This window comes from Lissotriton vulgaris, chromosome 3_1 (genome assembly GCF_964263255.1).
Source record: "Lissotriton vulgaris chromosome 3_1, aLisVul1.2, whole genome shotgun sequence".
Lineage (NCBI taxonomy): Eukaryota > Metazoa > Chordata > Amphibia > Caudata > Salamandridae > Lissotriton > Lissotriton vulgaris.
The window spans coordinates 190,984,333-191,012,331 of NC_141689.1; the positions used below are offsets into that span (position 1 = coordinate 190,984,333).

General features: G+C 49.4%; 1 protein-coding gene across 4 annotated transcripts in view; it reads left to right on the forward strand.

The window, feature by feature from the left end:
* UBAP2 (ubiquitin associated protein 2) overlaps window positions 1-27,999 on the forward strand; it is a 1,436,418-nt gene that overhangs the window by 511,758 nt on the left and 896,661 nt on the right. For all 4 annotated transcript variants that reach the window (XM_086960301.1, XM_086960303.1, XM_086960302.1 and 1 more), the window contains exon 12: window positions 14,761-14,971. In XM_086960301.1, coding sequence (XP_086816427.1) covers window positions 14,761-14,971 — 211 coding nt within the window. The remainder of the gene's footprint in view (window positions 1-14,760; window positions 14,972-27,999) is intronic.

Here is a 27,999-nt window from a genome sequence, read left to right on the forward strand (position 1 = left end):
AGGCGTTCTCTGTCTGCCTTAGCTTCTTTCCAGATCCTACCCGAAAAGCTGATTGTCTCTCCCCTCAGGCCAGCTTTGAAACTATCCCAGACCATAACCCGGGATGCGCTATATCTGTTCGCATCAAAGAAGGATTGAGACCAGTTCTTAATGTGTGCTAAATAATTGCTATCCAATAGAAGCTTTCTGTCAAAGGTCCAGGGTCTGATCTTCTCCCTCTGTATGTTCAAGGTCATTGTAAGAATGAGGGGGTTATGATCCGATATTAGCCTAGGCAGCATTGCAATTTTAACATTAGGAAGACAGGTTGCTGATATTAAGAAATAGTCCAACTTTGTATGTTTATTAAATGGGTGTGAGTAGTATGTGAACCCGGGTTCGTCTTTCTTTTGGCACCCCCACACATCCCTCAGCCCATGAGATTGAATTATAGAGGACACGGACCTGAATACCCGGGGCTTCCGACCGATATATGGGGTATCCCCTGCAAAATCTGCTGAAATATTGAGATCGCAACACATTATTATAGGTGAAGACCAGTTAGTAAGTTCCCTCTCTATATGATCCATCACCCCCGGATCATCCAGGTTAGAGCCGTATACTGTGTATAGAGTTATACCTAATTTCAGTTCACATATCGCCCATCTTCCCAATGCGTCAGCCTTTGATTTTTTTGCCCCTCCCAGACCTACCCGACCTATAATAGCTACACCCTTTACCGTTGAAGTCTGTGAAGAGCAGGACAAAATTTCAAACCCCCTAAGATTTAACCAATGTTTCTTTTTCCATGGTAAGTGGGTCTCTTGTAAACATATGATATCTGCCCTAATTAATTTTATATACTCTTCAAACCTCCCTCTCTTTTTCCAGTTATTCAGCCCACCAATATTTAGACTAACTACCCTAATACTAGACATAGCCCTGTAGGGAGCAAAGCCAGCACTCTAACCAATTACATTTTCTCCTGAGCTTTTCATGAGTGTGCATATCCTCTTTAAACATTACACTATATTGAAAAACACATTTGTTGCATGAACTTTCTTTTTCCTTTTTATTTTTTGCTTCCCCCATCCCCCATCCCCCCACCCCACAGCAAACCTTATCCCCCCCTAACCCCGACCCTCTCCCCAGTGAAGCGCGCAGACTGAGTCTGTGCGTGTGATGGGTGCAACCCAGCAGTGGACACTTGCAGACTACTTATTAAAACATGTCCTCAACTCATAAATGAACCATAAACCATAAACCACCATAACGTGACACCTTTGATTCTATAAACCTCGACCTAAGGTTGATATTTAGATTTGAAAATATTACCCAGGCCTGTATGAACTATACAACCGTAATACTCGTCCCCCTTAAACTGCATCCTTCTTTTATATGGATCGATTGGAGGCTAGTAATACAACACACTCCACTAGTACCATATGAAATGTTGTATGTAGGATATACCTACACTACACAAACTATATTAATTATCCACGATACTAAATTGAGTCCAGATACTCCCGAGCTTTGATTTCTGATGAGAAATACATGGTCTTGCCTGAATGAATTATTTTTAGCTGGGCGGGATTAATGAGATAGACCTGTACTCTTTTGTCCTGAAAAGGCTTGATTAATTGTCTCAGCCTCCAACGCCGTTCAACGGTGGCGTGACAGAAATCAGGCCTTCAAAGAAAGAGCCTCCCTCAAAGGTTCTTTTAGCGTCTGGTCTCGCTTTCTCTGAGATGGACTGTCGTAGAAGAAAGTTGCCTATGTATATTAAAATAGCTCTGGGCTTGTCGCCTTCTCTGGTATTCTGTCTCAGCTTAAATGGGGTCCTATGCGCTCTCTGGATTTCAGTGGTCCAGTTCCACCCAGCAATATCTGGAAAGGCTTTCTCGAATGTTTTAACTATAAAGGCTTTGACATCCTGCCCTTCACTTCCTTCCGGAATCCCAAGGACCCTGAGATTGTTCCTTCTTTGACGATTTTCCAAGTCCTCCAGCTTCCACTGGACGTCTGCTGCTTGTGCGCCAAAGGATTCCACTTTGCTCGTGGCGGCCGCGGCCTCTGACTCAGTGGCGACGATCCTTTCTTCTAGGTTTGAGACCCTGTCGCCTATATTTACACAGGCCTTTGAGAGTTTCCTGACCACTCCTTTCATTTTTCGCATAGCAGCTTGGGCCTTAAGGCTGTCTGATCGAGTCTCTTCTCTATGTGCTGTTATTCCTTGATGGATTGATTCCATCATCGCCATCAGTGACATCATTGAGAGCTGCGTGGTCTCCTGATGCTGCGTCTGGGCCGTCCCCTGATTAGGGTTTCCCTGAAGAGATGTTGTAGGGGAGTAATCCCATGTTAATTCTGAATGATCCCTTTGAGAAGGCATATTTTTGATGGTGGTTAAAGGAATCCCTTCCTCGTTTTCACTCTCCTCCTCTGTCACGGAAAAGAAACATTCACTAGGAGTCTTCTCCTTTTCTTTCTCCTTTTCGCCTTGTATTAATCCAGAATGAACAACAGTTACATTATCCACTGGTTGGGCAGATTCGTCCGGGACCAGAAGAGGTACCCTCTTTCAGTACCTCACATGTTGTAGAACCTTCTTGAGTGCCTCCATTATTAGTTGTTGGGTATGTAGATCTGTGTTCTACTATGCTTTCTGGTACTGAGTCTAGCGTGGCCTTTGCTGATATAGAGGCTGTACTCTCCCTGGCACCGTTACCAGCTCTCTCACCATCCTCCGTAGTTGCACCAATAGGATGTATCAATTGTAATGTCAAGGCCTGAGTGCCACTCAAGGTATCACCCCCCACTTCGACCTCCTGATCTGGTTGACATGACTGCATCTGCTTTTGTGATTGAATTTGAGGCTGTGAGGGTTGAGAGGCTGGTTGTGAAACGACCTCAATGTTTGAACCAAGATCAAGCCCTACAACTTCCTGAGTGGCCGATATTGTCGGTAATGTTGCCACAGGGACTGCTGGGGCCGTCTCTAGGTCTATTACCATAGCTGGTTCCATCTCTTTCGGCTTTTTTTTTTTCTCATTCCGGTTCAGCATGTCTACTATACTTATGGTGGCAGTGGCTGTAGCTGTGGCTTGTCTGGTTCTAGCAGCAGGAGGCCGCATCTCTTTAGGTGTACTTGGACCTGGGGTCGACTGATGCTGCTTTGCCCGGCCCCCTGATCCTGCTTCTGACACTGCCCCCTCAAGCCCTGTGCTGATTATAGGCACAGTATTCACAGAGATGTCTGTAGCAGCGTTATCAGCATTTTTCTTTTTTGACGATGGCTTACCTCCAGTGTTAGTTTTGGGGGTCATTAGTAAAACCAATGCTGAGAGTAGGGAAAGTTGCTGTTTCACTTGACTCTGCCTCTCGGTTCTGCTCTGCCTTTGTCTGATCCACAGCCACTGCAGCCGCTGAAGCTGCAGCCTCCGCTCCTCTCTCCCGACACCGTCCCTGTGAGGCTCCGCCTCCACACTCCGCGGACTCCGCCGGATCTGCAAACCAGCCCAGACCTCAGGAAGGGTGATGCAGCAGCCCTCCGCAGACCAGGGGGAAGCGCCCTGTAAAGGGGATCGACAAGGAACATCCAGGCAGCCAAACTGATGCACCGAGACACCAAAATGCTGAATCGGAGCCGTCGAGCTATTGCGCTGTATGGCGTGTTGCGTCCCGGCTTGTCTCGGCGTCTCCTCCGTCCGTCCGATCACCGATGTACAGTCCGGGGGAAACCACAGAGCTGGAGCACCTCGGTTTCCTTATCTTTCCGGTAAGCTCATAGCAAGCTCAATCTCGTGGCATCTTTTTCCGAAAAGTTTGTTGAGGTTTTCTTTTTTTTGCTGGAGTGTCTGACTGCACTGCTGCGGTTGCCGCTCAGCCGCTCCTCACGGCTGCCATCTTGCATCCGGCCATTTCCGTCCGGCCATTTCAAAGACTTGGATGCCACGATCTTTGCTAGCTTCAATTTCAGAGTAGCATTATACCGTTCAACAAGACCTGCTGACTGAGGATGGAACACAGCATGAAATGTCTGCTGGTAGAAACATGTCGACCAACACATAATACAGAGATAAGTAGGTCGTAACTTCCCTACTACTATCTCAACTTTATTTTTAATTTTGTCCAGTTACTTTTTTATTAAACTCTATATAAAGAATACCAGGACAATTTTAACACTTACACTCTTTTTTGTTTGCACCCCACATTTCACTACCAGCTCCACTGCAATTGCAGGTGTTGAAGCACACCCAAGTGACGCTAGGCCACTTGGGTGGGCCCTGATGATGAAGCAAGTCACCACTAGGTGGTGAGTGAGGGGTTTCCTAACAAAGGAACAATGTTTCCTGAGTTTAGACAAAAGCCTTCATTTACCCTCATCGGGTAGTACTCCTCCATTTTGTTCTTTTGTATCCTGTAAGTCGACACGACCCTTTGTTTGTTCTTCGGCCAGGAAAACACAATCATGGTGTTCTTCCTCCTGGCCCTCAGCAACCGGATACGGCAATAAAGTGGCAGGGTTCAGGGTAGCACATCTCTTTAGTGTGATATGTGGCGCCAACAGTGTGAGCTCATATCCTGTTAAACGTGCACTCGTGAGATACTGGGTCTTCGTTTTATTTAACAGAGCATCTACCGCATGGGGAACTACCACCAACAATTTGTGTGACAAAACTATTCCCTCACTCTGCCGTATAGCCACTCCTTTTGCTGCAACTGCTCAGAAACACCCAGATAATCCTCGTACCACAGGATCAAGTATTGCCGAAAAGTATGCACAGGGCCTCTGCTTATCCCCGTGTGTCTGCACTAACACCGACAATGCACACCCATCTTTCTCGTGTACGTACAACGTGAAAATCTTTGTGTAATCTGGTGTACCTAACACTGGTGCAGAACAAAGGGCTTGTCTCAATTGTTCAAAAGCAGTCTGACATTCATCTGTCCATTCAAGAGGCATTGGTGTAGTTTTGGACAATAATGCTAACAAAGGTTTTATGATGTGTGAAAACCCCATTATCCACTGTCTACAAAAGGACGTGAAACCTATAAAGGCACGCACATCTCTCTGAGTGCGGGGGACTGGTGTATCTAATATTGCTTGAATTCGATCAGATGTTAATGCACGTCCCTCAGACAAAAGATGACCGAGGTAGGTCACCTTTGGTCTACAATATTATAATTTTTTCCTAGAAACTTTGTGATTGTTCTGAGCAAGAAAGGAGAGCAAAGCAAGAGTACTCTCCTCACACTGTGCATATGTGTCTGCAGCCAGTAAAAGATCATCAACGTACTGGTTAAGAGCTACTCCAGACTGCAAATCAAAAGAATCAAGCTGTCTTTTTAAAGCCTGGCTATAGATGCTAGGACTTTCTGTATAGCCTTGAGGAACTCCACAAAATCTATACAATTTATTATTTAACGTGAAGGCAAATAGATATCTGCTATCAGGATGGATGGGAATGTGAAAGAAAGCATTTTTAAGATCAATTACAGAAAACGTGGTAGCAGTGGGGGGGACCAAAATAAGTAAGGTGGTGATATCGGACACCACCGGGTACTGGGGCACTACAATTTTGTTTATTTCTCTCAAATCAATAATAAATCGATAGACTTTGTCATCAGTGTCTTTCTTTAGGATCGGAAGAATCGGGCTGTTACAAACATTGTAGGAAACTTCCTCCACTACTCCTGCAATAATCAAATCCTTAACAATGTTCGTCAGGGCAATTTCACCTTCTCTAGATATCTTATACTGGGGTACACGTGGCAAAGACACTCCCTCCTTAACAGTTATTCGAATAGGCGGAATGAGCATCTGTCCCACATCCGTGTCTTATGTAGCCCTTAACGTGTGTGGGAGAGAGGCTAATGCTACAATTTCTTGCATAGTACATAGTCTTCCTACATCCGGATAATTGTCGTTCAAAATAACCCGCACTCCTTCAGGAGCGCAGCGTATTGTTGCTCGAAAATATTTAAGCAAATCTATGTCCATAATATTGTCTGGGGTATGTGGCGACAATAAGAATGGGCACAGGCCAAAGAATCTGTCAATGCAAAATGTAAGAGGTTGTGACAGTGGGCTTGGAGAGGGTGTGCCATCGAACCCTATGCATGTAATCGTTTCGCCAGACAGGGGAGCCCTTGTGTAGGAGAGTAGGGTCTGCAATCCTATGATCACCCAGACTTTTTGCTTTTGTTTCACTGGTTTACGACTTTCTCTGGCTGTGGGCCTGCCAATCCGACCCACAGCCTGGCTGTTCTCTTTCTAAATTACCTCATGTACCCTAGGTGCATCTACCAATTGGTACTAGGCCACCTTATCAGACCCTGTAACTCAGGGCATAGGTGTACCCAGGGCTGCCAGGGGCTGCAGCATGTATTATGCCACCCCTGGCTGGCCTCCTAAATTTGACACAACTGGCTGCATGACAGCTGGGGCAAAGTCGTGTAATCACCCTTTGCTGTAGGTGTAGTATACCTATACCTAACCCTAAAATGGACACACAGATTCCTATCAGTCACTCCTATGGCAGGCCTTAACAATCCTGAAGGCAGAGTGCTTGGAATCGTGTGAGATGGTGCTCTGGCATGAGCTGAGCCTGTCTGCAGCTTGCGGAACCAAGTCCTAATAGCTGTTCCATGATATCGCATACCATATATTCTTAAGTGCATTATAATCCTCGCGGTTAAATGCTATCTTTGGTATTGCTTTATCAAAACATGTCGAGTAAGGTGTCATACGAATTGGAATACTAACCCCTCGCCAATTCTGGCGACGGGGTTAGCATTCCATCCTTCTAGAGGGACACGACATGTATGTAACTGTGAACCCCGGTTAAAGTTAACTAAAGCCTCAGCTCCACAAAATGGATGCTGCCACCACAGACACGAGTCTGACCTCCTGCTGCTGGGAGTCCTTCCAGCGAGGGAGGCCTGGACAAAGGGTTTCCTGTCCGGGGCGGTGCTAGCACCGTCCCAGACATGGCTTTGTGTATCCTGGGTAGGCAGGGCTTTTCAGGAAGGTGACTGCTGAGTGGCACCCCGGTGTTCACTACGCATAGGCCAGTCAGAACCAGTTCCAGGGGCACACCAGCCCCTGGCCTGGGGAAGTCCGGCAGGGGAGAGGGGTGTAACCACCCCCCTCCTGGTCCCACCCATAGGCAGGACCTAGTCACCGGGTCAGCCCCCTTTTTTAGTATAAAGATAGGAGCGGGCCCCCTGTTCAAATTAGATCATCTTTGGAATCAAGATACCACTTTCTTCGAAAGGACTTCACGATTTCTTCTTCAAGATTCTCCCTTGTGGCTAAGGAGTAGTCACCCTGCATCAAGCGGGCACCATCCTAAAGAACACTGCGGTCTGCTGCAAGTCCTTCATCACGAATCCGACGACCCAGCTCGACGAGACCCGGCTTCCCTGGCACCTCTGACCTCTACTCACCTCTACAGCCAAGCTGAGAACCGTGAGTGCGACGAGACCTCGAGGGACCGACGATCGCCAAGACTGCACGACATCTTTACTGCAAGCCCACCGTGTCCTCCACTGGTGAGTGCTTTGGGGTCCGAGAAGCCCCGACCCTGCGCAGCTCCAGCACCCAAGGTCAGCCTCCCTGCATCTCCACGATCTGCGTGGGGCCCTTCTGCTGTTTGCTGTGCACCGCGTTGTTTGGCTACTAGCCGGCTGGCTTGTGGCCTTCTGAACGACGCCCAACGACTTCACGACTGCTGGTCTGGTTGCTCCAGACTGGCCCTTGCTTCCTTCTTGAAGAGAGGCACCCCGGACCCTCCTGGTCCACTCCAGACGCCATTTTGAGTCCACCGCGTGGGCTTGAATTTGCCAAGGCTTTGTTGCCCAATCCTGGGTCCAGCGACGCCGACAGCTTCTATCTTCGTGGGACAGCTCGATCCTCCATCCTGGTCGCCGACAACGCCTCCTGGTCCGTGAGATCTTCGAGCTCCAGCGTCACCCACTCACCTTGTCGAGGTGGCTACCATCCGGTGCCCTCCTGGTGCCCACTGACTACTGGCTAGTAGTCTCGAACTTGGTCCCCTCTGCTTTCAGGTGTCATCTATCTTCGAGATCCAGGCTTGGATCCAACTGAACTTTCTTCACTGGTCACCGGCCAGCATCTTTTCTTCCGGCTCCTGGTCAGTCTACGAGGATTCCCGACGTCTTTTCAGACCTATGCAGCTGCAGCCCCTGGGCTAGGTAACTTCGGCATTTCGGTGCCCCAGCATAGCCTCACTATCCAAGGGTCAGAATCTACTTTCGTTTTCTCCCTACCAGGTCGGGTTCGCCCGAGAACACTAACTTTCTACTTCCTAGCTACCATAGACTTTTGTCCGCATCTCGCGTGAGAGTGCACACACTGCACCCGAGTCCCCTAGGCCTCCTAGAAGTAATCTAACGATTCCCTAGTCAAGTCCTAGCGATTCCAAAAGCTATTAGTACTGTACTTACCTGCTAGGAATTTCACATTCCACTTTCAGAGTATATGGTTTTCCGTGCCCCTCGGGCATTTGTATATACTGTGCTAACTTAAGTATTTTTGTAAGAGTTTTGGTTTGGGCTTAGTACCCTGTCCTCATAAAGAGTACAGGGCTGTTGTGATCTTTAATAAATAACTGTTTATTTTCATAACACTTGTGTGGTGTCCTTTCACTTGGTGTTCAAGGGGTATATGTGTGGTAAACAGCTGGCTTAACACGCCCTCTCGAGTCTTTAGCCTTAGACTGCTCGTATCCATGCTACTAGGATAGCTGGTCTATAAGGTTGACTTACAACCAATCATCAATAAGGGTTGCTGGACTGATACATAGTGTTCACTAGAATAGTGAGCACTGCATATCAGGCCACCTTCTCACATTTGGAACCAAGTTTTTAGTCAGAGCACTGCGAGTAGCTCCTGTATCAACCAAAAACTGATCAGTAGAACCCAAAACGCCCGCAGATACATATGGACCTCTTTGATCTACTGGCACTTCAACCGATTCCACACCCCATCCTACGCAATCCTATGCGTGCACATAATCCTGAGACTCCACATTCTCACCCTCCGATATCTGGTACTGATTCCGTTGATCAAAAGTATTACGATCATCCTGACCACGACCCCTCGCCTCAAACCTACCACGGTCACTTGCTCCACCTCTCGCCCCCGAATAACTATTCCGTGCCCTTCCACCTCCTCGACCACGCTGATTACGTTGCTCACGAAGCACCGGACAATCTTCAGCCCAATGCCCAAACTCTTTACAGTATGCACATTGATCCTCAGCAATGTCAGTACGACCATAAGACGCACCATACCCTCCTCGCCTGCCTCTATCGTTCCCTCTTGGCTGCGTAGCACGAACCTGAGCCAACATCACCTTCTTCTTTAACTCCTTCGCCTTCTTATCAGTACTTTCTTTAGCTTCAATTCCTGCCGCTCATAATACTGAGCCATAGTTAACAGGGACGCAGGGGTCGCCGTGGTCCAGGAACTTTCACCAGTTTTCAATCGTTTTGCAATCTCCGGCAGGAGATTAGCCACATACTTATCAACGAACAAATGCCTACCCGTATCATCCGTTAATAATTGCCCACGGTAATCATGAAATGCTTCTTAGAAACGTGAAAAGAAGTCAGATACCGACTCGTCCTGTTTCTGTTTGAAAGAGGCTAACATAGTCCAATCAATCTTTTTAGGGGGAACAAGCGTTTTTAATTTATTCAAAATAGCTGTTGGGAGGTCTAGAATTAACTGGCAAGGCTTACATGCAGGCTCCCTGTCTAAACCAGCTTGAGCTATAGCTTTCCAATCCGCTCCCAAAATCGCTTGGTCATCAAACTTACGAATCGCTCTCCACATATCAGGGGGCAATATTAACCCAAAGAAAAGATCGATATCAACTAGTGTCATAACACATGAAGAAATAGCCCCCTCCACTCCTTCATAGAAAGTTGCCGGATTTTTACGGGGATCAGGTAAAGCATTTTTCAATGACATGACATCTGCCCTGTTCCAAGGCGTATACACCCAATTATATATAAAATACCCTTTTGCATCCCCGGACGATTTATCATCACTCGTACCTTGCCCTTTGGGGGGACCATACAAAGGTGCGGCTTCACGCATAGGCATAACATGAACTTTAGAACTCTTATCTGCTCCAAATATAGAACACTCTTTGGATTGCTCCGTCGACCCCGGCGCAGACACGTCTGATGCTTTTCGTGCTTCCCGCAATCGGGACGCCTCATCCCGTAGCTGGACCAACCGCTGGAAAAACTCATCCGCATCTGCAATAACAAATAAACCTTTACGCATATTCTCACGATGAACTGATATATCCTTAGGCTCTAGATCAGTTGCATATTTCCTAAATCGGTCTACAACTTCATCTCCGAGAGCACTTAAAAAATACAGCTGTTCTCGTTCCGACCACTTATTCCTTTCAGTTTTAATCTCTGACATAGTTATTTTATTCAAATTAAGTTTGCGAGCAAAACTGCGCAACTCCGCAGCTTCACCAGCAGTTAACCTCATACTCTTACTCCCGTACTCCTGATTGTCCGGGGCCGTAGGCGAAACGTACGGAGGCGGGCACCGATCTAGTAATGAAAAATCATCAACTTCATTAGTAAGGACAGGATAAAGCGGACGTCGAATAGGAAATTGACCACTCGTTTGCAAATTACGTTCCCGTGCCTCCCTCTCTTTCTTTTCCTGCAACTCCTTCTCCTCCAGCTGTAAAGTCTTATCTCGAGCAGCCTTACGCTGCTCTTTTTCCGCCAAGGCTATTTCACGTTTCATTCGTTCACGCACTGCTTTCTCCCACATTCGTACACAATCAAACATATCTTGTCTAGACCTGCGCTGAAACAAACATTGCTCCACAAACTGAACCTTTCGTAAATCAAACGACCCATGTAGTGACCATTGCAACTCAGGATCAGATCTGGTGTATTTATTCCATAACTTACTGTATAATATAGGGGGAAGGCCAAATTTTATGTACATCTCTCGATTGGGAGTCCCCTCTGGGGGAGCCGGCTGGAATTCATTTAATCGATTAGTGGTACCATTGCCAAGACAGCACATTCCTCGGAGTGTGCTTAAAACAGGCATGTTCAAAAAGTATCACGGAAACGTGATACCACAAAAATGGCACTTACTATACCTCACACAAAGGTGCCGTTCAAACACAAACAATTTCATAGAAATATCTCTACATGCCTGCCTATGTGAAGTGCACTGCACATATAGTTCAAATCATAGGATCAAATGTTAGCTAACATAAAACATATTCATAGAACCACGGTAAGCGTCCGCAGACTACCTTACCAATCACAAGCTTACCAAAATCTCAGATATCCAGGTTCCAACTGCCAAGGTCTGTGATCAAATCAGCCAAATCGGCACTGTACGACAACTCGAACGAGCAGGATCTCAGTCGAGGACCGGCGCCACCTGGAAAGTCAGATCAGAAGGAAAGGAAGTAAACACCGTGGGTGCCAAGACTCGGGTCACTCAGAGGCAGTGTACGCGTCCTTGGCGAGTTTCCAATCCTTCGTCACGACCTCTCCTTCGGGCATCCGAGTCGCCGATGAGTCCCTTCGTGGTCGCCTATTTGTGGTATTGGGTTCTCCAGGCCTACATACTCCGCAGAATACCCTCTACACCATAAGAACTGTTGGCACGGAAACTAGAAAATGCAAAAGACAAGTTTATTAAGACCCCATGGGGTGGTGGTACATTCCTATAGCACCCTTCGGTAATGCAAGAAGTATCACACCGAACATCGGTGCAAGTCCTTAATTTATACAGTTTTACAGTAATAAAAAGGTAGGCGGTACACAGTTACAGAGTTTTAGGTACATATATGGTCATTTTTGGAACACAGCCAACTCATGGGAGGAGCTATAACACCACTGGTCAGTTTGGCGGAACATTCCTAAGTGATGACTGGTCAATCTAAACTGCGCATGTGTGAGCTTGACCACTACTAAAAATAGCCTGTTGCTGGGCAAACTCGAATGGTCAGTGGTACAGAGGAAGGACAAAGGACATGCTGACCACGAGGCAACGCATTCAACTAAAATGGCCGCCGATACATACAAAATGGCGTCCAACAACTATAGTCAAGATAAGGGGAAAACACGTGTAGCAAAGCTTAACGCTAACCCGATCACTGTCAAATTACGACACAGTGGTCCAGGATGTACAAGATGATTCCTCCGATGACAAACTGATGGAACGAGCCTCCTGTAGATTCAAACTTCCGATGCCTTCTGTACAAACAGAGTGCTTCCTTTATGATTTTAAGGAGCCCTACAGGAAAGTAATCCTGTCCATTCCCATTGTCAGCCATGTCTGGGACGAGGGTTTAAAGGCAATGAAGAACCCGGCTAAGGTGATTCCAGTTTTGCCACGCCTGGAAAAGAAGTACAAGGCCCCTGAGGATAGTCTGGCTTCTTTGATTGGTCAGCCGAAGCCGGATTCGGTAATATCGCAGGCGGCGCAGAGAAAGTCACTCAATCCTTCTGCACCCCTGACAACTCCTTATAAAGAGGGCAGGCGCCTTGATAATGCGGGGAAGAGTTTTTCCTCTATGGCAAGTCTTTTGATACAAGCAGCGATACTTGGCAGATATGATCGCCAAATGTGGTGCGATCTCTCACCATATTTGACCAACTCCCTCAGGAGTCCAAAGCAGAGGCCAGGAAGATCCTACAGGAGGGAGAGGCTACATTTGCAGAGGTGATAAACTGTGCTATGGATATTGCCACTACAGCTTTCTGTTCGCTGGCAGGCGCGGCTGTTCGTAGCCAAGGCTGGCTCAGGGCGACATGGTTCCGGCCGGAGGTCCAGAACAAGATCCTGGACCTTCCATTTGATGGTGAGGCATTGTTTTGCAAGCATATCGATGATGCCCTCCAGGACATTAAAAAAGATACGGAGACGGCAAGATCTCTCGGTACTCTTCAGTATTGTAAGGTTCCTTTCCGGGTGGCCAGAGGAAAGAGTACTACTACCTACAGAGGTTCGTACCAACATCAACGGGACTCTTCTTATGGTTCAATGCCTCAATCATATCGACCATCATACCAGCAGAAACCGGGCCAGACCTTCTTTCTCTAGGTCCACCGCTAGAGGAAAACAGAATCGCCAGGGACGTGACACTTCAAAGCGGAAATAGCGGCGTTCTTGCTCTGCCTGCTGTACCCACCTCCCCATCAACATCTGTGGGAGGCAGGGTGTATCAACACCTCCACAACTGGAAATGGATAACATCAGACAGTTGGGTGCTCAACATCATTCAAGATGGCCATACACTGGAGTTTCACATGCCACCTTTCAAGCCTCTGCCACAATGCCTTCAAAACATCTGCGTCTCTTGCAGCTCGAAGTTCATCAGATGCTCTTCAAGAGAGCTGTAGAGCTGGTTCCCCTTTCTCAGAAAGGGGACGGTTTTTACTCCAGGTTTTTCCTGATCAAGAACACGCTGGAGAAAAGGCGCCTCATTTTAGATCTCAGGGAGCTAAACCCCTGTTTCATATCTCAATCCTTTCGGATGGTCTCTCTTCAGGATATCTTGCGTCTCCTCAGTCCGGGAGATTTCATGGCCACTCTCGATCTCGAAGATGCGTATTTTCACATACCCATTCATCCAGCCCACAGGAGGTTTCTTCGATTCACAGTAGCCAAGAGCCACTTCCAATTCCAAGTTTTACCCTTTGGACTTCGCTCTGCCCGAGGGTCTTTACCTAGGTGATGGCACCGGTGGCAGCTTTCCTAAGGAAACCGCATTTTTAAGTTTTCCTATACCTGGGCCACTGGTTACTGAAGGCCCTGTCTAGGGGGGTCAGCGGAGGAAACGGTCATGGCATGTACTACTCTGTTCAGAAATCTGAGCCTCACTCTCAACAGGGAGAAGTAGTCTCTTTTCCCTTTCAGGAAAGCACGGTTCCTGGGGGCTATCCTGGATACGTCTCAGCAAGGCTTCTCCATTGTTAAAAAAGGCAAGAACAACTGAAGTCCATGGCTCATTTGTTGAGAAAAAGGTGGTGTCTTTCAGTATGTCTACATCCATGCCTTGATGTTCCAGTTATTAGGTGTTAACTTAAGGTGTAAACTGAGTTTCAAAGTAAGCCCCAACTCCTAGAGCAAGCTTTGACTGCTTGAACCTACTTTCCTGAGAGATGCAAGCGGCAACAGATTACTTGGTCATTCATTTTGAGCGCAGCAGTGTTTTGGACCGTCATTCTGTACAATCCCAGTGTTATGTTTTCCTTTGTGTTTTGAATTTGTGTTGGTAAAAATCATTTGCACTGCTTTATGAATAACTAATTGAATAAGGCAGCTGTATCTTCGCTTCCAGTGCTCTTATTGTTTTAAAGACCCACGCAAGCGTTTGTTGCTATATGATATTGAGACTCTGGAATGGAATTATGTGACATGAAGGCCAGATATTTTCTTCACTTTGGGGCACCTTACTATAGCTATTTCTCAGGCTCCTGACTGTTTGTTAGCTGTACGGTTTGGAATCTGAAAAAAAGAAACAGTGACCACCAAGCTGTATGTCTGCATCCTTGGACTGTCCTTTAACACTCCCTAGAAATTTGGAAATTCATTGACACTTGTTATATACTGCTAGTCTTATGTCACATTCGAATTGTGCATATGTATATCTGAATGAGAGGTCTGAAGTTCAAATTACAACACACATGTTTTAAAATTGATTTACAAAATATCCTTTTTTCTCCCCCCTTTCCCCTTCCTAGTCATCTGTTCTTGGTTCTGCATTTGGAGATATTGGGCCTTCAAAAATAACAAATTCCACTGGTTCTCCAATATTGGACAATTTAAAATCATCTCCTGGTTTGAGCCAATTTTCTTCACAGAGTCCTCAGCACAACAGTAGCCTTTCAGTTACCACCTCTTCCTGGGACATTAAACCCTACAGTGTACAATCATCTGTCCTCAATCAGTTTGGTAAGTAACTTTAAGAATGTCTATTTTTGAAGTAATCTCAAAATGATATTTATTGTCTGATTTTAAAATGCATACTGGAGCATTTTTTTAATCAAACTGTTTTTACAACTAATAATAAGTTGTGGGTGTTTGTCTTGTATGTCATAAAATTTGTTGGAGATTTGAAAATGAACTTGCTATCACTGTGTGGAATAATTTTGGTATTTCATTGAACTCCAACCTTGATCACTTTAAATTTTATGCAATTTGCTTAATTTCCTTCACATGGTCTTGGAGTGTTTGAATGGCAATAAGTGTTCTCGAGCATTTTAGAGAATGTTTTCTCCGCCAGTTTTAAGCAGCCTGGAAGAACATATTTTACCAAGACTGTTGTCCAGGGTTAAGGTAGATGGTTTTGCCTTTTCATGGACTAACTAAGCTTAGACCTTCCTGAATGTTGCCGTATTTTCTCTAATCTTTAATCTTCCTTTTAAAAACCGCTCAGTTAAGCTTTAATAAATACTCCTGAAAGTAACGAACATTGAATGTCATGTAATGCATATTCCTGCCCCGTCCTCTTTAATTTTATTTTTTTGAATCATTTAAAATAAAGAGCTGCTGTGCTGATGAGCAGCTTGTGTATAGTAAAACCTATCCTAAGACTTTGAGGTTACAGGCTGACCCAGCAGTACTTGACACCCAGTAAAATGTGGGCTTATCTTTCGGCATTCCGCAATGAGGGTCTTGAATATTTATTTGTGCACATTTTCATAATTGTGAGATGTTTTGCATATTTACTGCTGTTTGTCTTGCCAGAATTGCTATTACTTTACTTGCAGTAAACCAATTGCAGTAAGTCTGAGAAGAAAACTATTCTAAACTTCCTTCAGAAGCTACTGCTCCACAAGTGTCGGAAAAGTAAGGGGCTGGTAAAGTGCTCTGTTGTCACCGTTCCTTTTCTCAACCCGGTCTGCTGGCTCAAAACACTTCTGGCTTTAAAACTAAACTGAGAAAAAGTAAAAGCAGTTGATTTTGGAAGTATCTGGTTTAATGCTTTTTGAGGAGGTTTATAGAGTGTGATCTCTAGAAGGTCAGTGTCTAAACTACCACATCACATTTGCTAGTGAATCGCGTGACACACAGGATTAACTGTGCACACTTTGAAAACTTTGCTTAAACTCACAATTTTGAGGGTACACTATTGAGGTACTGTTAAGACCTTTGATGTTGAGCTTTAAGGTCAACCATTTATTGTTGTATGAGAAAGGTTGAGCATGCCCATTGGTAAAAGGCAAGGCAGTTAAGAAAATTCTGTTGATCAGAGTACAAGACCTCAATCTATATTAGCACACATGGATTTTCGTATCCCGGAAACAACGGCACCAGAACAAGAGAGCGTCAATGCCGAAGAGGCAGAAGATGCTGAAGGAGAGGAAGAAGGTATCTTCGACTCTCCGCCAACACCAGAACCTAGAGGCGAAGAACCTGAGTAATAAGGAGACATACTGGAAGAGGAGAAAAGCTCAGAAAAAGTCTAGGAACAATGGAAATGCCTTGACACCGAGAGCCCGGCGGAAGAGATTTGCTGCTACCCTTCGAAAGCTTCACCTCCAGATGACCTAGCTTTTTAGAATGACTTTGTCAAAAGGGCAGCTAATCAATTTGGAATCTCTCTAGAGGAGGAAAAAGGGGATGCATGTTTCTTGCTAGAAACACTGACACCAGCTTCAAAAGGGACACTATGTGCCTAAGCTACCAAGTATCATGGACCAAGGCAACAAAGCATTCTAAGAACCAGCTTCAAACAACCCCCATAGTAGAGAAGTACAAACCCTCCTCAAAAGACCCTAACTATATTCAGGGAAGTACAGTACCTGATTCTATTATTGTCACCTCAGCCAGGCGGAGAGCCAATGTAGTCTCCAACACAGGGCCACCACCTGAAAAGAAAGCAAAATGATGCATATGGTGGGAAGGAGAATGGAGAAAGAGGCAGCAACACAGTGGCACATTGCCAACTGTAATGCCCTAGTGAACAGATTGCCCACCAACAGTGGGACCAAAATCAGGAGTTGTAAAAAGAAGGCAAAATCTTTGGTCCAAGAAGGGAAAAACGCGGCGAACACCTGCCTAAAGTCAGCCCTAGATGCAGCGGATACTGCAAGCAGGCAAATGTGTACAGGAATGTAAATGTAAATGTAAATGTATTGGCATTTATATAGCGCACTACTTACCCGTAGGGTCCCAAGGCGCTTCGACCGCTGCGAAACCCTTCCTGGCTTCCCTGAGAGATGGTCCCTTAATGGGTATCTCCAGGGTGAGACCAGGCATCCCCGGCGGTCTGGTGGGGCCGTTAGTGAAGATGAGGCAAGCTAATGCCCAGAGTTGCCAAGTCCATCCTTAGAAGGCATGCCTGGCTCAGAATTTCTGGTTTCAAACCAGAAGTTCAGACCTCCATTATAAGCAGACCATTCAAAGGAGAAGCTCTGTTTGGCAAGGAGGTGGATTTATCCCTCCAACAAATTAAAAAAGATAATGAAACAGCAAGGGGTATGGGAGCTCTACTGCAAAGAGGTTATTTTAAGATGAGGTTTCTCTAACAAAAAAAACACAGGTAGAGACAGCTTTGGTCAATGACAGCAAATGACACACCATCGCAGGCAGAACCAAACCAACAGATGGGTCAACAGTCCAGCTACTAAGGTTGGCAACAGCGGAAACAGCCCTTTCAAAGAAAAGGGAATGGCAGAGGAAGAGGCCAATACTCTAGAGGAAACTGGCCTAACTGACTTTATTGTGGAAAAGGACCCACACAAAATACCAGTGGACAGAAGAATATCCTTTTTCCTCAAACAATGGAAAAGGTAACAGACAATTGGATATACATTTGGTACAATACAGATATTGCATAGAGCTCACAAAGACACCACCTGCACTACCTCAACGGTCTTGGCCCTGCTATCCTAAGAGACTTGGTCACCCCATACAAGGCCCCCAGGTCCCTACGCTCGGACAATGAGCGCCTGGCCAATGTCCCCAGATTCAGGAAGGCACGCACCGGCGGCCGACGCTTTTCTGTAAAAGCGTCCTCAGGATGGAACTCACTTCCTCGCCCCTTGCGGCTGGAACCCAGCCATCTCCTTTTCCGAAAAAAATTTAAAACTCTGCTCACCCCAAAATAAGGTCCCCTTTCCCCTCTGGTCTCCACAAATGTTACAGCGCTGGGATGCCTCCGGGTCACCAGGCTCTCTATAAATCACTAAATAAATAATAATAAATAAATCCACCCAAAACAAGAAAAAATAAACAATCAGAACAAACACTGCTCAACGCAGAAATCAAAGAACTATACCATAAACAAGCAATAGAAAAGGTACCAACACCACAGTGGTACAAAGGAAACTACTTTCCATACTACCTAGTACCCAAACAGGACCAAACTTTAAGGCCAATCATGGACCTAGGATTATAAACCATTTCAATCAATCAATCAATCAGTGACACTTATAAAGCGTGCTACATACCCGTAGGGTCTCAAGGCGCTGGGTGGGGGGGAAAGGGGGTGCCGCTACTGCTCGAACAGCCAGGTCTTCAGCTTCTTCCTGAAGGAGAGGTGGTCTTGGGTCAGGCGCAGGTCGGTCGGGAGGGAGTTCCAGGTCTTGGCGGCCAGGTAGGAGAAGGACCTTCCTCCTGTAGTCGCTCTTCGGATGCGGGGGACGGCGGCGAGGGCGTGGTTGGCTGATCGGTGGGGCTCAGAGATGATCATTGGGGGACGCCGCAGATGACTTCGGAGGCCTCTGACTTGTACGGTGGTAGGCGGACTCTCTGTGTTCTTCCGTCGAGGAAGGAGATGATCCATTCCAGCGCCTTGTCCTGAATTCCGATGTTGCTGAGGCGCCGTACTAGGGTGCGGTGGCAGACCGTGTCGAATGCCGCGGAGAGGTCTAGGAGGATGAGGGCCGCTGTTTCTCCATTGTCCATCAGGGCTCGGATGTCATCGGTGGCGGCGATGAGGGCGGTCTCGGTGCTGTGGTTGGCTCGGAAGCCGGACTGTGAGGGGTCGAGGGATCCGTTCGTCTCGAGGAAGGCGGCCATCTGCTTGTTGACGGTCTTCTCGATGACTTTGGCTGGAAACGGGAGGAGCGAGATGGGGCGGTAATTCTTGAGGTCGGTGGGGTCCGCTGTTGGTTTCTTGAGTAGAGCGCTGAGTTCGGCGTGTTTCCAGCTCTCAGGGAAGATGGTGGTGTCGAAGGATGTGTTGATGATGTCTCGCAGGTGGGGTGCGATGACAGCGTCGGCCTTGTTGAAGACTTGGTGAGGGCAGGGGTCGGTCGGTGATCCGGAGTGGATGGAGTTCATCGTGCGGATGGTGTCTTCGGTGCTGATCGGGGTCCAGGCGTGGAGGGTGGTGGTGGGGGGTGGTTGCTCGGTCATGGTGTGCGTTGGTTGGTTGTTGAAGCTGTTGTGTATGTCCGCGATCTTGTTGTGGACGTATGAAGCGAGGGAGTTGCAGAGGTCTTGCGATGGGGTGATGTAGTTGTTTCCTGCGCTGGGGTTGGAAAGCTCTTTCACGATGTTGAAGAGTTCCTTGCAGTTATGTGCGTTGTTGTCCAACCGGTCGTTGAATGCTGTTTTCTTGGCGGCGCGGATCAGCTGGTGGTGTTTCCGGGTGGCAAGTTTGAAGGAGGTCCTGTTGTCCGGTGTCGGTTCCCTTCTCCAGACTTTCTCGAGGGCTCAGCAGTTCTTCTAGGAGCTCTTGAGTTCGTCGGTGAACCATGGGGCCTTCTTGCTGCTGGGTCTGCTAGGCGGGGTCCTCAGTGGGGCGAGTTCGTCCGCGCAGTTGCTGATCCACTTCGTGAGGTTGTCGGCGGCCTGGCTGGGGTTCGCTGAGCTGGCAGGAGGGTGCTGGCTCAGCGAGGTGGCGAGCTGGTCTGCTGTGATCTTGTTCCAGCTTCTGCGGGCGGCCTGTTGCTGGTGTTGGTGGGTCGTCGTTCTCTTGAAGGTGAAGTGGACGCAGCTGTGGTCCGTCCATTGAAGCTCTGTGGCGTGGCTGAAGTCGATGTCTGTGCTGGAAGAGAAGACTGCGTCGAGTGTGTGTCCGGCGAGGTGGGTGGGGGTGGACACCAGTTGCTTGAGTCCCAGGTTGGCGAGGTTGTCGAGCAGGGTGCTGGTGTTGCGGTCGTTGTTGTTCTCCAGATGGAAGTTGAGGTCTCCCAGGAGGATGTAGTCAGCGGAGGGGAGGTCATGCGGGCTGACTAAGTCGGCGATGTCCTCGCTGAATTGCGTGCGTGGTCCAGGGGGTCGGTAGATCAGGGTGCCTCTGAGGGTGGTGTTCGGGTTGGTGTGGATCTGGAAATGCAGGTGTTCGGCGCTGGTCAGGATGTTGTCGGTGCTGGTCGTGAGACGGATGGTGCTCCTGTGGATGATGGCGATGCCTCCTCCCATTTCATACTAACACATTTGAAAATGTGTACCCTTCGAAAAATAATTCCACAGAATCAAAAGGGGGATTACTTGGCAACAATAGATCTCAAGGACGCCTAGTTACATATCCCTATGAACAGAAGGCACAGGCAGTACCTAAGATTCCTACACAACGGAACACACTACCAGTTCAAGGTATTCCCATTCTGCATAAAATCTTCTTACAGGTGTTCACAAAGTGCCTAGCCGCAGTGGCAGCATACCTGAGAATAGAGGAAATCCACGTCTACCCTTACCTACACGATTGGCTATTAAGGGCACTCACAAAACAAAAATGTTCCGATCATGTTAAAAAAAACAGTCCAAACACTAAGAAATTGGTTTTCTCAATACACCACAAGAAGCCTTCAACAACACCAGAAAGAGAAAAAAACCTTCCTGGGAGCAAGACAGAACACAGAAAACGCCAAGGCTTACCCCACACAAGCCCGAATACAACTTATCAATCAGGAAACAGCCCTCTGCCAGAGGGGACAGTCTCTGACAGTAAGGAAGGTAATGAAACTAATGGGCATGATGGCATCCGGTATCCCACCTATTCCTCACGCTCGCCTACAAATGTGCCCATTCAAAGAATGGCTCACCAACTGTTGGTCACAAGCCACAGGAAGTTGGGAGGATCTAGTGGTTGTTACACAAAGGGTGCAGGCACAGATACCATGGTGGGCATCCAACAACATAGCACAGGGGAGACCTTTCAAGTACCCAACACCATCTGTGATGGTCACCACGGATGCATCCCTCAACAGGTGGGGTGCACATCTCAACCAGCTGAAAGTTCATGGTCATTGGAACGAAAAGGACTTAGCAAAACGTATCAATTTTTGGGAGATGCAAATTGTTTTTCTGGCACTCAAAGCATTCCATAAACATATTCAGGGGAAACATCTATTAATACAAACAGACAATACAACTACAATGTTCTACCCGAACAAACAGGGTGTAACAAGGTCTTTCCCCCTGAGCAAACTTGCATTGGAAATCTGACTTTGGGCGATACACCAAAAGATCAGTGTACTAACGGCACATCTACTAGGGATAGACAGCATTACAGTACACCAACTGAGCAGACTGAGCAACTGCTCCCAAGAATGGGAGTTGAAACAGACAACAGTGCATTATCTATTCAACATCTGGGGAACTCCAGTGATGGACCCTATTTTCAACTATGCAGAACAGGAAATGCCAGAGCTTTGCCTTTAGGATTCCACACCACCTGTCAAAGGGAAATGCACTTTCACTCAACTCGTCAGACACTTGTTTACGCCTTTCCACCAATACCCCTAATACAAAAAGTGCCGCAAAAATCAAAGGAACCAGGAACAAACGCGATTCTCATTGCTCTTCACTGGCCAAGGCGCAGTCATGGTACTCAACTGTCCTAGAACTATCCAAAGGAGAAATGATCAGGATCAAAGCAGAAAAAGACATGCTGTCAATGCAATGCTTGATTCCGGTCCAGGAAAGACATGGCTTGGCAGTTCGGGTTGGACTGTTCCCATGAGGCACAGGGTCAAGGCTGATTTGCATATGGCCATGTCTGAACAGGGGTGGTGTGGAGTGCAAAAAAACGATGGATTTAGGCCCAGATCTCTGTACTGGGGTGAATGTATGACATTGTTCTGCATTCTGTCCATCAATTGTTGTTTTTGCAATTGTCACCCGAGTGGGATGGGTATGCTCAGACGTGAGTCCCATGCTCTCCACACCACTGGAGTCAAGCTATCCTGGCTGAAGACGGCTGATAGCCAGAAACCGGTCCTAGGATGCTTGATTCCGGTTGAGGAAAGACATGGCTTGGCAGTTCGGGCTGGACTGTTCCCATGAGGCGCAGGGTCAAGGCTGATTTGCATATGGCCATGTCTGACTGGGATGGTGTGGAATGCAAAAAACGATGGATTTAGGCCCAGATCTCTGTACTGGGGTGAATGTATGACAATGTTCTGCATTCTGTCCATGAATTGTTGTTTTTGCATTTGTCAGTGCAACATGGACAGATCTTTTTACCCGGAGCCAGCAATGCCATAACTAGCAGCCTGGCGCCTGAATACATAGAATTTGGGCACCTCAATCTAGCACACAAGATCTGCGGTCCCAAAAATAACTATTGCAAGATGGATAGTACAAGCTATCCAATTATGTTATGCCAATGCCAACAAGGAACTAACTTTGCCACCAACAGCTCACTCCACAAGGAATAAAGGAGCAACTGTGGCATTTATGGCCAATGTGCCCATTGACTCCATTTGCGCAGCAGCAACATGGGCATCGCCACACACCTTTACATAGCATTATTGTGTGGATATACAAATGAATAAGGAAGCTCAAATTGGACTGAAGGTGCTCCAACGCCTGTTTGCAAGGTATTCCTTTCACCACAGCCTCCCAGACACGGGAGAAACTGCTACATAATCTAATGCACAGCATGTGAATCCAAAAAAGGATTCACGCTGCAAAACAAAATAGTTACTTACCAGTAGGAGTAGTTTTGCAGCTAGAAGATTTTTTTGGGGGATTCACATGCGACTCATCCGGCCTCTACTAGAAGGAAAACAAACAGGTGGGGAAGCAAAGGACTACAACAGTATTTCAAAACCATCTCCAGGACTACAAAACATATTATCTGAAAGAAACACGTTAGTGTTAGATTCCTTACCTTAGAATATCCCCAGGCGTCAGTCTGGATCCGGAAACTTTTGCGTAGCAGTACCCCTGCGCGTCGGTAGGCGTCGTCTGCAGGCGTCCCCTGCGGCTCCGCGTCCGTCGTCTGCGTCGTGCGCCGTGATGACGTCGCTGGAGTATATAGACGCCGCCTCCGCGCGCTGACGTCAGTTCTTCTTTTTTCCGCGCCAGTGGACGCAGATCTGAAGAGCAGTACTCCGGTCTTTGACCAAGTTTTTCGAAGTTATTTCTCACTTTGTGCCTGATAGGATGCCTGGGTTCAAGCACTGTGATGACTGTGAGCGCACGATGTCGGTCACAGACCATCACCGCCTCTGTCTCCGGTGTCTGGGCCCCGACCACGACGTGGACTCCTGCGTCGACTGCCGGGCCCTCACCAACAAGGCTAGGCGGGAGCGGTCCCGCAAGCTACTGGAGCTCCGGGTGTCGGCCCCACGTCGGGACCGGGAGCGGTCCCGGTCCGGCCGGAGGTCGAGAGAGCGTTCGAGGGAGCGATCGCGGAGCCGCGCCGAGCGTTCCGGAAGTTGACACCACTCGTCAGGCTCGTCAGGTAGGAAGCACAAGAAGTCGGGGCGTCGTCATCGTACCCCCGACTCCCCCCGACGCGGCCGGGGGCTCGGGTGACCCCAACCCCGCGGCTCCGCGAGAGTCGCCGGCGCGGCCTGCCTCATACCCTCCGGTCCCTGGGCACGGTGCGACGCCTGAGGAGATCGAGGCGTTCCTCATGGCCATGAGGGCGCTCGGTTCTCCGACGGGGCCTACGGTGCCTTCGGGCCCAGTGCTACCGTCTGGGTGCCCTGGCGGTTCGGGTGTCCCTGCCTCGGCGCCGTCGGGTGCTCCGGCCCCGGCGCCGCCGACGGCTCCGACCCCGGCGCCGCAAGGGCCTTCGGGATCGGCGCCGGCTGGTCTTCCGGCCTCCCCGGCGCCGTTGCCATCGGGGTTACCCCCGACGCCGCCCCCGCGCGGCGCCGTCCCCTTACCTTCCCCGACGCCGGACGCGGCGCCGGACGGGCGTCGATCGACGCCGGTCCCGGCGCCGATGGGGCCCATGAACCCCGAGGAGCCGATCTACATCGTTGACTCCGAATACGGAGAAGATGAAGAGTTCGGTGAAGGTTGGGAGGGGTCCGAGGACCCTCTGTCACGCGAGTGCCAGTATGACCCGGACTGGACAGGTGACTTGGGGGATGCCAGTGGTCTGGACGACTCTCCTAACCCTGGTTTGATCTCTCCTCCTTCCGTGGCATCGGTGGAGGGAGCTGCATATTCTGTGGTGCTGATGAGGGCTGCCAAGGCCTTACACCTTGAGCTCCCCGTCGCGGCCGTGAGGCCTAACATCCTCACCGAGGTCTTCAAACCGCAGTCATGCCCACAGGAGCCACTGCTGCCGTTTAATGAAGCCTTGTCAGACGTTCTGTTGGGCACTTGGTCCAGGCCCGCTTCAGGTCCGCCTGTTGATCGGAACGTGGCCAGGCGCCACCGTCCTTGTCCGGACGACCCCAAGTTCCTGTCTACCCACCCCACCCCTGAGAGTCTGGTGATCCAGGCCTCGACCTCCCAGTCCGCATTCCCGTCGGCCCCGCCCGACCGGGAATCCAAGAGGTATGACCAATTTGGCAAGAAGGTCTTCTCGTCCATTAGTTTGGGCCTGCGGTCTTGCAACACCGCTTGCCTCTTGGGCCGCTACACCCACTCTGTGTGGGATACGGTCGCGGAACTGCTGCCAGAATGCCCCATGGAGGTGCGGGCAAAACTCGGTCAGGCTGTGGCTGAGGGCCGAGATGCAGCGAAATATTCGATACGGTGTGGTCTTGATACGACCGACTCGCTGGGCAGAGCTATGTCAACGACTGTGGCGATTTGTCGCCACGCCTGGCTGAGATCCGCCAATTTTTCGGCAGACGTCCAAAATACTTTGATGGACATGCCGTTCGATGGCTGTCACCTCTTCGGTGACAAGGCGGACCACGCGCTGGAACGCTTCAAGGACTCCAGGGTCACGGCCAAGTCCTTGGGTCTCTCGACCCAGCGTCAGCAAATGGGTTCGTTTCGTCCCTTTCGTGGCCAAGGAAGGGGCGCCCCCACACGTGCTGCCAGCCACGCGCCGCAACAATCCTTTCAACGCGGTGGCGGCCGTGGAAACCGCCGTGGTGGCGGTCGGGGACAACGGCGGGGTCAGACCACACCTTCCCCCGCAGCATCTACCCCAAAATCCTCCTAGTCCGTGCTTTCGGCCCCATGTGACGCCAGTGGGTGGCAGGGTTTGCCATCACCACGCTCACTGGCGCACGATCACTTCGGACAGGTGGGTGCTGCAAATCGTCCGAAGGGGCTACTCCCTCCCCTTCGAGACCTCTCCTCCAGCCATGCCACCGCAGAACCACCGTGTGTCGGGGGACCACTTGACACTTCTGCAGGAGGAAGTTACGGCCCTCTTGGCCAAGGGGGCCATCGAGCGCGTTCCTGGGCCAGAAGTAGGGCGTGGTTGTTATTCCCACTACTTTCTGGTACCCAAGAAGGACAAGGGGGGCCTACGTCCTATCTTGGATCTAAGGAACGTCAACGGCTTCCTCCGGAAGGAGAAGTTCAAGATGTTGACGTTAGCTCAGGTCTTGGCTGCTCTAGACCCACAAGACTGGATGGTAGCGTTGGACTTGCAGGACGCCTATTTTCACATCCCCGTCCTGCCGGCCCACCGGCGTTACCTGCGGTTCACGGTAGGCCAGGAGCATTTTCAGTTTATCGTGCTTCCCTTCGGCCTTACCAGCGCCCCACGGGTGTTCACAAAGGTGATGGCGGTGGTCGCAGCCCATCTGCGCAGGTTAGGGGTTTCAGTCTTCCCCCTACCTAGACGACTGGTTGTTGAAGGCGGGCTCGCCCCAGACAGTCGTCCACCACCTTCAGATGACGGCAGACCTCTTGCACGGCCTGGGGTTCTCCATCAATGTGCCGAAATCACACCTGTGCCCCTCTCAGAAGCTCCTCTTCATCGGAGCGGTTCTGGACTCGGCGCAGTTTCGGGTTTATCCTCCGGAACGGCGGGTTCGGGATATTCAGGCTTTGATTCCCATCTTTCAGCCGCTATCCCGGGTTTCGGTCAGGTTGACGCTGCGGCTGCTGGGACTGATGGCTTCCTGCATCCTTCTGGTGCATCACGCTCGGTGGCGGATGCGGGCTCTGCAGTGGGACCTGAAGTTTCAGTGGGCCCAGCATCAGGGCAACTTGTCCGACCACGTCTTGATCTCGGAGGGCACTGCGAGACAACTGCAGTGGTGGCTTACGGACCGCGATTGGGTCAGGGGCAAGTCCCTCTCCCTTCCCCAACCGGAGCACGTTGTCGTGACGGACGCGTCCCTCCAGGGCTGGGGTGGCCACTTGGGAGAGGCAGAGATCAGAGGCATCTGGTCTCCGGCGGAGTCCCGGCTCCATATCAATCTGTTGGAGCTGCGGGCGATTCGTCTGGCACTGAAGGCATTCCTCCCCTTTGTCAACGGGAGTGTAGTGCAAGTGTTCACCGACAACACCACCGCCATGTGGTACTGCAACAAACAGGGCGGTGTGGGGTCGTGGACCCTTTGCCAGGAGGCTCTGCGCCTCTGGCAATGGCTGGAACGTCAGGGCGTGACTCTGACGGTTCAACACCTGGCAGGTTCTCTGAACGCCAGGGCGGACGAACTCAGCCGTCGGTGCTCGATGGATCACGAATGGCGTCTGAACTCGGACGTGGCGCAAGGCATCTTTCTGCAATGGGGAGAGCCTTGGTTAGATCTATTCGCCACCGAAGAGAACGCGCAATGTCATCAGTTCTGCGCGTTGGAGTTTCCAAGACGGCACTCGCACGGCGACGCCTTTCGGCGCGAGTGGAGTTGCGGTCTGTTATACGCCTTTCCGCCTATACCACTTCTGCCCAGAGTGCTGAAGAAGATCAGGCGCGACCGGGCCCAAGTTATCCTTGTGGCTCCGGACTGGGCTCGAAGATACTGGTATCCCGAGCTACTCAGCATGTCAGTCGGTCCCCCGATCCGCCTGCCCCTTCAGGAGGACCTTCTGTCGCAGCAGCAGGGGACGGTCCTCCACCCGAACCTGTCCAGTCTCCACCTCCATGCTTGGAGATTGAGCGGCGGCAGTTGAGGCCATTTGACTTGCCTCCTGAAGTCTGTGATGTTATTCTGGCAGCCAGGCGTCCCTCCACTAAGTCGGTATACGCCTGTCGGTGGAACAGATTTGTGGCATGGTGCACAGCAAAGGCTGTGGATCCTCTTTCTGCCCCTCTTTCGGAGGTTCTTCTGTTTCTTCTTTCTCTTGCCCAGCAGGGCTCTGCTCTGGGCACTATCAAGGGCTACCTTTCTGCCCCTTCAGCCTTTTTGAGGCTTCCTGATCAACCTTCTTTGTTCAAATCCCCGATTGTAACTCGATTCTTGAAAGGCATCACTCACATGTTTCCACCTGTTCCGTTTGTGATGCCTCAGTGGGATTTGAACCTGGTTCTGACCTTTCTAATGTGTGCTCCCTTTGAGCCCCTTCATTCTTGTCCTCTCCGTCTCCTGACTTTAAAGACGGCTTTCCTGGTTGCCATCACCTCTGCCAGGAGAGTGAGTGAGCTCCAGGCTCTTTCTGTCCAACCTCCTTTCCTGTCCATTCATCCTGATAAGGTGGTTCTGAGGACTAGACCTTCTTTCCTGCCCAAGGTTGTTTCGGCCTTTCACATCGGGCAGTCCATCACCCTCCCTTCCTTCTTCCCACCTCCGCATCCTTCAAAGGATGAAGAGCGGCTCCATCGTCTGGACCCAAAACGTGCGCTTTCATTTTACATGGATCGCACACGACAGTTCCGGGTGGATGACCAACTCTTTGTTGGCTACGTGGGTGCGAAGAAGGGACGG